Consider the following 9,830-nt stretch of genomic DNA (forward strand, 5'->3'; position numbering starts at 1 on the left):
TCAGATTCAGCAACTTGATGTTTCTTACATTTTTTTTTATGGACGTGATGCAGTAAGGTGGCTGAGCCATCAGAGGGCAGCGTTTCTACAACGACACCCAACAAGAAGTGAAATCAGGATTAGTAGGTAGTGACCGCCGCAGCCTCTCTGTCTCCTGGTTACTTTCTGCTCTGACATGGAAACCATCACAGCTGAGTAATATCCTGGTCCTGTTTTTGTTTTTGTTTTAAATGAAGACACTTTGATTCCAGGAACCACAAAAGGAAACCTTGAAGCAGGATTTGTGAATGAGCCACAAACAAACTGTTCTCCAACCTCTGCGGGAATGCTCTTAGACGTGATTACGNCCCACCAGTTTGTGTGTTCACTTGTGAAAGGCCATTGTTCCAAAGACAGGCAGCGGCTGTGTTGAGATGAAACTAGGTGAAGCTAATCATTTAATATCCTTGCGTCAGAGGTTTCTCAAAAATCTCCGATTGCCTTTGCCTTACAAAGAGTGCATCACACGGCATTGAGAGGATTTTGACAATGACGAAATTAACTGGCAACCAATGGTTCGGCTGAGATTGATTCGTTCTACTTTATTTTGTAACGCCGTTTAACAAATCTAATTGTGTTTAATCCACCTTGTGCCAAGATGCAGGTGATTTTAGTAACCTGTGATTGTAGAAACTTCAACTCATTAACTACACAGTCAGCATATAATCAACAGAGCCCTTCCTCTTTAGAAGCATCATAAATACTGTGAACCTAAAATGTTGCACAATAAGGAATAACCCTTTGAACATTTTACTCGATCTGGTTACATTTTGACCTGGAATTTCCTCCCTTTTAAAAAGCTCCGAGGTGTAATGACTGGCTGGGATGCTAAAAGCCTGGATGTCTGTCTTTTCCAGGGAGGATTTGATGTTTGGCTGCCAGGAGGTGAACTAACATCTTGGCACGTGAGTAATGGCGAGGCTGGAGCTGGAGGGAGTGGGAACAGAGTAACGGGGATCAAATAAGACTTCTGCTTCTAAATTCTGCCGTGATCCACGCATTGAGCTTTTACTTTCCTCCGCTGCTGGTAAAGCTATGTCCAAAAGGTGTGCCAGTCCAATCCAAAATGTCGGCTTCCTCACAGTTTCTAAGGCAGCTCAGATAACTTCCCCTCCTTGAAGCAACTAAAACGAGTCTTTTATGGATGCTTCGAGTCATACGTGAGCGTCACAGGAAGTCCTGGTAATAAAAGTCAACTTACAAAATACAGGAATGCAATTCAATCAATTCAATTAACACATAAAAAAGATATCAAAATAACCCAAATTCTTAGTGATTTCACTCTGAACAGTGTTTTTTTCCCCTAAACTGTTCAACAGTTTTTGAACTGATCTTCTGTTCAGGGCAAGTTCAGATTTTTTAAAGGGAGGTTATGTGGAGAAAATACAAAAGAGGACAATATTGCCAGCTGTAGACAGCCTTTTTTTGAACAACCTTGGTGCGAAGAAAAGGAGTTTATTTCTGGTTGGATTGACGAGCTAACGGCTAGTCTGACCAGGTCAAGACCAGGTGGATTGCTGCTATCGTGAAACCTCAAAAAGGTTTTAGTGGGTCACGCACACTCTACGAAACTTTACATTTCTATCAGTTTTGCATTTCCAGCAGAATTACTGGGATATTTCTGTCTGAAGTGCTACAGCTAGCTGCTGCTGCTATTTCTGATGGTGAATAATCATAGAATTCTACCTAAATAATAATTTACGGCAAAACCGAATTAAATGGCACTCTTGTGAACCTCAGAAATTCGTATAACTGGAGTTATTTGAAGATGCCACCTGTCCATGTTGCTCATCCATCCAGTCAGAATCACGACGAGGTCCATTTACCTCGGAAGTCAGAACTGGGATCCGGGAATAACGTCAGACCCAAGTCAGGAAGCCAGCAGGCTTTGCTAATTACTGCGCTCAGTGACCAGGATAAGTAAACAAGTCAATAACAATCATTTCCTCTGCATTTTAAGTGTTCAAATAGTGGTTGGACAGTACTGAGTTCTTATATTACTGAGATACAAATTGACAGAATGGAAAGTGAGTAGCTACAAATAGAAACATAAACTAAGTTTAAAAATTGAAGTTTATTTCTCCAAACTGAGGTCATCAAAGAGCTATCTGCAACAAGTAAGATATTAATTGTTCACAACCTTTACACAGAACCCAACTTTATAAGAGCTGAACTATCCTTTAAACTTGTTTATGTTGGCAAAAACATGACGCATTTTCACTTTTTAAGCTCCCGTCCCAAACATGTTTAAATGTTTTCATTTGTACACAAACTTGAAAAGGTTTAAAAGGTTTGCAAATGACTGCTGCTGACACGTGCAGAATAAACCTGTCTGCGTGGTGTTCCTGCGTCGAGACGTATTCTGACACATTTAGACAATGAAAACAAATCCAAGGGAACAAATGTTTCATACAAAGCTTGAGAGACTTCAGCATCCACCTATGTTCTTCATGGGAAACCTGTTTATTTGGAAACCCTTGTTTTGTTTACCTCCGCCTGCCTTCAGTTTGCTGCTCTTTGACTCACAGGAAACGTGTCTCAACACATTTATGTTATTGTCGGCCACTGGCAAAAGGCGGACCATAATGTTTTAATGTTTCAGACGATTGTGTGCAGGTGTGAGTTTGTCTGTTAGCAAAATATCTCATGAACCACTGGACGGATGTTAATGAAACTCTCAGAGAGTAATCACTGGTTGTGCATCTACAGCTGATTCATTTTTGGAGCTAATCCAATTTAAGATGGCCACCTTATGTAGTCGACATTAGCCATCACAAGATTGACCACAACTCAGTTGATATTAGAGAGACTGAGCTAAAATCTGGTGTGGTAGTAGCTGAGTGTTCCCCTCAACACGTACTCTGAGCGATAAGTGATTTGACTTTTGATTAAAAGTTTGCCATTGATGTTTGGAGTCATTCCTGTCTGTTAGCAAAATATCTCACGAACAACGGGACAGATTTTAATGAAACTCTCAGAAAGTGATCGCAGAGTGCACGTGTGCATCTGATTAACTTTTGAAGAGAGCTCGATTTAGGACGACCGCCACAGCCAACTGATTTCAGGAAACACAGAAATGACTACAACTCAGTCAGTTTTACAAAGACTCAGGTAAGGACTGGCGTTGGGTTTGCCTGAGAATCATTCACAACCACAACTCAAACGCTGACATAAAAGGTGGCGGGCGATAGGCATTCCTTCAAGGATGGCTAGGCCCCTTAACTTCCATTGTTATAAATACAATCATCAGATTGATCATGGCGACAACAAATCTATAAGGAGGGGACATTTATTCCCGTTTATGTTTTCTAATTATTTGTTGGCCTGTGTGTGTGTGTGTGTGTGTGCGTGTGCGTGTGCGTGTGTGGGGACAGGTGCACTGTCTCTTTAAATGAAAACACCTCCCAGCGCTCGTCGGATCCTGAGCGAGTTTCTGTGCAACAAACACAGCGTTTCATACAACAGGCAGTGTGTTTAAGAGTAAACCACAGAAGAGCAACAACTCACCACACAGGAAGGCGACGAGCCGGCGGTTCAGTTCCCCCATGTAAGGACGGAAGACTGCTGGAGGATCCGGAACTACACGCTCCACTGTTTCCTGCCTGGTGAGTTCATGAGGAGATTGACTTAGTCGAGATTATATATACATATTATTTATATATTTAAAAAAAAGGATAAAGGTCGGTGTAAGAGCAGCAGTGAGGTGGTTACATAGAGGTCAGACTGAGCTGCCAGTCGTGTGTTAATGAGCTAAAAAGTGAGCCAACAGGTGAGTCAGGTCACACCTGTTGAGCTCAACTGGGAAGTGGTGTTAATGTCCCCTGAACGCAACCTGAAAGCTGTCCCCCCCCCTCCCCCCCTCCTGCGTGTTTCCTGACAGCTCTGTGATCGTCTGGAGGGCAGACAGTCGGACATGGATTATTGGTTCGCTTTGGATTCAGTTTGAGACGCGCACGCCTCCTCCTCCCGTCTCCGTCTCCTCCGGACGCGTCAGCGCACCCTGAACAGGTGGATCCTGTTCCCGCGCCGCGCTCCCAGCTTCCACCACCCGTCTCCATGGGGAACCAGGTGGAGAAGCTGACGCGCCTGAGTTACGCCGAGGTGCCGACGTCGGACCCGAACGGCTTCGACCCGGACGGCGGCGGCGGCGACGGAGCGCAGCGGATCGGCGTCTCCTACATCTTCTCCAACGACGACGACGACGACGACCAGGACGAGCGCTTCGACCACTTCCCGTCCGACAGCCCGGCGGTGAGCCACGAGGAGAAGCCCTTCGACCCTGAGGACGAGCCGGAGTGCGCCGTCTACTACCGGGACGAGTGCGTGTACGAGAGGCGCGCCCGAGCCGCGACCCAGACCCCGGAAAGCCTCCTGGCCAGGTGCAGACCGGGGGACCTGCTGGAGTTCGTGGCCACGGGACAATACCCGCACTGGGCCGTGTACGTGGGCGACTTCCAGGTGGTCCACCTGCACCGCGCCGAGGTGAGGAACAACTTTCTGACCGACGTGAGCCAGGGCAAAAGGGGCCGGATAGTGAACGACCTGTACCGGTTCTACCGGGCGCTGCCGCCCGACGTGGTGGTGCGCAACGCGCTGGAGCACGTCGGCTCCAGGGACCGCGAGCTGTGCTGGAGGAACTCCGAGTGCTTCGCCGCCTGGTGCCGCTTCGGCAAGCGGGAGTTTAAGATCGGGGGCGAGATCCGCATCGGGAAGCAGCCGTACAAGTTAAAACTCGTCTTCTCAGAGAAGAAGAGCCACATCCTGGAGTTTCAGTGCCTGGAGGACGTGATCATGGAGAAGAGGAGGAACGACCAGATCGGCAAAGACGCGGTGGCGCAGGAGCTGGCCAACCACTTGAACGCCACACAGGACATCAGAGAGGCTCACTTTGGGAACTGAGTGGTGAGATTTTAAAGGTACTCATTGCAAAAGATGAAACAAAACAAACAAACAAAAAGGCTACCCTGAACTACAACAAATGGTGCAGTATGAAAGAGTAGGTTTCTAGATATGCAATTCTGAAATGTGGGTCCATGCTTAATGTAAACACTTGTCTGCATACTTTACTCAACAAATACGAGTAAATGCATACCAATACATCCAACATGCTTTCATCTTTATGATTGATATAAGGGGGAAATTGCTCATTTTGTTTCTTGCTTTTTTAAACCGGTCTTCATGAAGTTGCAATGAGTACCTTTTTTTTTTTTAAGGTTCTAAGAGAGATGCCGGACAGATGCTGTGACACATGTGGTCCAGAGGGGGGCTGCTTCCCTTCAGTAAGATGTGCCACCCTGCTAACACATGTGCAGAGAGTTGGTTCACAGGTTGATGTGTAAGAGGGGTAACTCTGTGATATCTGGAAGAAGGTTCGCTCCGGGCTCAAGTGCATTAGCGAAACAGGCTCCTAAGAGTTCAGGCTCTGTGAGTGGAAAAACAACGCCCCGCATCGCCCTCCCCTCCCCTCATTATGAAACATTTTACACCCTCAGCTGCTTCTTTGCAGCCTCATTGTTTAGTCAGGAGGAAAAAAGTTTAAAAGAATTGGTGACGGTTATGTTTTTTTTTTTTATTCTTCCAGTGAATCTTTGGTAAGCTGGACCCTTCCTGTTTTAACCCTCTTGCAAACTCAGGTGTTTGAGCCGTACACAGAGTGAAAAAGAGACAGCTCGTAGCTCTTATTCAGATCGTCTCAATCCAGAGGATTCGTTTCTGCTTTCTATCCAGTCATCTCGCAGCTTTTACCTGTGGACTTCGTTCCGAGCCATGACTGTGCACCTTTTAATGATTCACCAGTTTCAACAGTTTAGTTTTTTTGGACTAAAGAGGGGGAAAAAAAAAGATGTTTGTATGAAGGCTTCTGGAATAAATACATATATATTTGAAGAGTTAAGCTTTATTTTTCCTTCTTTTTAATTAGGGAATGTGGTTCACTTCTCCGCTAATCAATATTTTTATTTTATTTTTTAACTACAAGCCAAAGAAAAAAGGAAGGCCAGGTTATTCTGAGCATCTTAAACACTGACTTCGATTTGCACTGCTCAGATGATCTGAAAGGAGTTCAGTCCTCAGAAGAGCCATAACTTTTTGTCGTTGTTGTTGTTGTTCAGATAAACGTTTGTCCTTGTATGGGAGGGGGGATGTTGGAGATCCTAAAATTAAAGTTGTTTTTCTTTTAAAACTGTTTTTTTTAATCTGAGTATTTGCTTTACACCAGCAGCAATCTGAAACTGTCGTTTGGATTTTTTTTTGAAGTGGGGTTCTGTGGAAAGATCTTGAACAACTAATATCTTACCTGCTGTCGATAGCTCTCTGAAAGACCTCGGTTTGGAGAAATCTAATTAAATTCTGACCAGAACAATGAGCTAACGGTGTGAAGATTAACCAGTTTGTACTGTTTCACCAACACACACTCACACACACAATGTGATTGAATTCGTAGAGCAGCCAAGTCAATACGGTTTTGGTATTAAATCTAGACATATTGGTTTAATACAAGTTTACACCAATAAAATTAGATCAATTTAGTTATTAGATGAAAAATCTGAAAGCAGGTTCTACAGTCATCCCCTTTAAAAAGAAAAACATGTTTCGTGTGTGTGTGTGTGTATGAGGGGAAAATACAGAACGTCCTGGAGACACTCTATGTGCAGCAGCTCTTCTTCTAGCACAGCTCGTGGTGTTTGGCAGTTCTGATTTCTCATTAACGACACCTACTGTTCAGTGGAAGAACTGCAGCATGAAGTGCTTCAAACGCTGAGAACGAGCTTCATCCTGATCATCAGGATCGGCTAATAGTTCAGAAGGAGAAAGGGTAACCTGTGTTTTTATCATTCCGAATGTATAGAAATGCATTAGCTGCTCACTGCTGAGTCACTGAAGAAGTGTTAAACACATCTGCTGCTTGCAGTGTTAAGATTTTATTTTATTTTTTATTTTTTTCGACAACGCCTTGTTTTTGGGGTTTTGCCTAATTGTCGGTCAGGTTTTATGAAAGAGTTTTTGTCATTTCAAAGGTGAAATGTAATAAAATCTAAAAGTAATGGGTTTTCATGTTTTTTCTTTTAGTTAAACGCTATCTCAAAACACTCCATAAAGTGGTCCATTTCTCTGATTTTTAAAAGGTTAATGACTTGTTTTTAGAGTTTTTGTGTCAAAATCCTGAAGTGGTGTGTCTGTGTGGGCAGAGTTACCTCCTTGGTTGGTGACGTAGAAGCTGTGGCAGTCCGCTGTAGGACACTGAGGAGGTTACTGTCGCTGTGTTCGGACAGCGAGAGGTGGTGGTTCTTCTATTGAAGGTTTGTATTTCAGGTGGTTGTCTTCAAAACATTAACTGCAGTCAGTCTCCAGACTTTGGGTTGTTATTTTCACCAGGAGCTAAACGGATCACATCCATCCAACTTTCTTATCCTTTGGGAAGCTGAAGAACGACCCAGCTGTTGGAGTTTTGGGTCAGTTTACACAATTAATTGCAACGCACCGAACCATTTCAACCCCTGCTCTATCCTTATTTGTTACTTCCTGCCTTTCTGGCGTTCTTGTGTTTGACTCTCGATGCGTCCCACTTCTGGGTGATCATGGAAAATGCCAAAGAGACCCTAATAATGTTCTCAATCGTTTATTATTAATTTAACAGTAAATGTTAATGTTTAAAAATGAGAAACTCTGAAAACAAGCACCTTTTTATGACTTTCTTTTGATTTATTAGTTGGCTTTGAAACACTTTTCATTTCCCCTTTAAAGCAAGACCTGTTTGTAAGAGGTCATTTTTTAATTGGGTAGTAAATTAGTCTCAACAACCAGCATAGGACCCTTCCTTTGTATGGTTGTACTGTGTCGCATTGGGTTTCAGTGTGCTGAATCAAAGCTCATTTTAAATCGGATCACATCATCATTAAAGACTGAATTGTATCAGGTGTCTTTAATGAACTGGATTGGAGGTAAAGTATGGAGGTATGTGTTGTATCATCCACAGACCAGATGTACAACACTAGCCAAGACCAAAGTGAACTGCTGCCTTCTTAAAACTCCTTCAATCTCAAAAATGTTAGATTGAAAACACCTTAACGGCAACAGCTAGCTGTAGCACTTTTACTGCCGTCTTGTACACGTGGCGATTGTACAAACTGCTCTGCAACTTTTGAGACTGGAGCTGTTTTAAGGCGGCAGCAGTCCACTTTGGGTTCAGCCTCTTCGGGAATCGTCAATCTTCTCAGAACTCGTCAGTGTTTCTCCAAACTGGGGTAGTTCACAAAGCAAGCTGCAACAGGTAAGACATTAATTGTTCGTAACCTTTTCACAGAACCCCACTTCAAAAGATCTGAACTTTCCCTTCAACGGGTTTCTTTTCTCACCTATATCTAAATAAGTGGTGGGCATTTGTTTTGTTTACACCTCTGCTTACAAAAAAAAAAAGAAGAATGAGTCAGTTTTTGAAAGCTTGTCCTCAGGCTGAAAACATTTTCCATCCATATCAGGCCTTCATTCTCCTCCACCGACTTACAGCACTTACTGGGTTTAAGGCAGAGGTGAAGTTTGTGTTTAATGCAGTTGCTGCCTTTTTTTTTTATTGTTTTAAATTCTCAACATGCAACTTGTTGTAACATTGACAGAACCTGAAGTATTTTATTACCAGCGTCAAACAATAAAGTTGCAATAAAACACTTGGGCAGGATGTTCACATTCACACGCTGCAAAGGAAATTACAGCTGGCTCTGAGGTTGTTTTGAACAGCTACATGTGATTTTTTTTTTTTTTTTTTTTCCCCCCACCACTTCTGTTTTTTAGAGGAAGCTGATGATCACAGCCCTCAAAGCCAGCCAGTTACTCCTGCCTGTGTTTGTGTCCTCAGGTAATATATGGAGATAATTCTGTAGTCATTTTGTGACAGGTAAGATCCCACTGGAGCCGGAGATGGATTATTATCAGCACTGGTAGCAAACAGGAATGCTGCCGGACACATTAGCATTTCCTCAAATCTCTGTGGTCTGCCATGGTGATGAAACATAATTTGTATTTAATGCATATTTATGTCTTTTTTTTTTTTTTTGGTAGCAATATACAGAATCAGAGCAACGCTGAATGAAGCAGCTTTCAGTGGAATATAATTGTGAATATTCACTGACGGTTTTCATCTTGTAAAGCAGAAGTTGAATTATACAGTGTATATTACACTCATTTAGACGTGATGTATAATGTCTGCTGAAATACACCGATAGGTAATGGAAAATGAGTAATTTAGAGGAAGCCATCAGGTGGCGGGGGGGTTGTTCAGATAAATTTTAAATCTGTTTCACCGACTTTTGTCAAACCTTGAAAAATGACGTTAAAACACGACGTGTGTTCAGGTTGAGTCTTGGCTACCGCCACATCAAACTTTAGCTCGACGTCTGTAAATGTCACTAGGTTGTAGCCATTTTGTGTCGGCCATCTTGAACGGGGCTGATTCTAAAGTTTAATGGGTTGTAGATGTGCTTCTGGTGATTACGTCCTAATAGTTTCAATGAAAGTGGCTCAGTGGTTCATGAGATATTTTGCTAACACGATAGACTGACATGGACAAAATAAACAAGAGAGACTCTGTCTGTAGAGACCTGTGAACAACCAACCCCTGGAGTTCCAGGATATTCAGTTGTGTCCGCCTGCTTGCAGTCGTCACCCGTATTGTTAGCTTATGCGAGTACTTCGCTGTAAACAGCTGAAAAGTAAAAGAGTGTGATGCTGGCCACACACGCTGCGACCCGAGCAGGGAGCCAGCTGCCTCGTGGCGTCCGTACTGATTTAAAGCTCCC

The 9,830-nt window shown here is 43.3% G+C and overlaps 1 protein-coding gene across 4 annotated transcripts; it reads left to right on the forward strand.

Moving 5' to 3' along the window:
• Positions 1-7: 7 nt before the first annotated feature.
• On the forward strand, positions 8-8,491 carry lratd2b (LRAT domain containing 2b). 4 transcript variants are annotated; one of them, XM_037980385.1, is made up of 5 exons: positions 8-126; positions 897-944; positions 3,414-3,644; positions 3,920-4,955; positions 5,253-8,491. In XM_037980385.1, the coding sequence occupies exon 4, from the start codon at positions 4,096-4,098 to the stop codon at positions 4,936-4,938; it is 843 nt and encodes a 280-aa protein (XP_037836313.1). In that variant the 5' UTR covers positions 8-126; positions 897-944; positions 3,414-3,644; positions 3,920-4,095; the 3' UTR covers positions 4,939-4,955; positions 5,253-8,491. The 4 variants fall into 4 exon arrangements, with proteins under 4 accessions (XP_037836313.1, XP_017265292.1, XP_017265290.1 ...); XM_017409803.3 differs by having other exon boundaries at positions 3,920-4,941; XM_017409801.3 differs by having other exon boundaries at positions 3,920-8,491.
• The last annotated feature ends 1,339 nt before the right edge of the window (positions 8,492-9,830 follow it).

The sequence above is a fragment of the Kryptolebias marmoratus genome, linkage group LG16 (genome assembly GCF_001649575.2).
Source record: "Kryptolebias marmoratus isolate JLee-2015 linkage group LG16, ASM164957v2, whole genome shotgun sequence".
Classification (NCBI taxonomy): domain Eukaryota; kingdom Metazoa; phylum Chordata; class Actinopteri; order Cyprinodontiformes; family Rivulidae; genus Kryptolebias; species Kryptolebias marmoratus.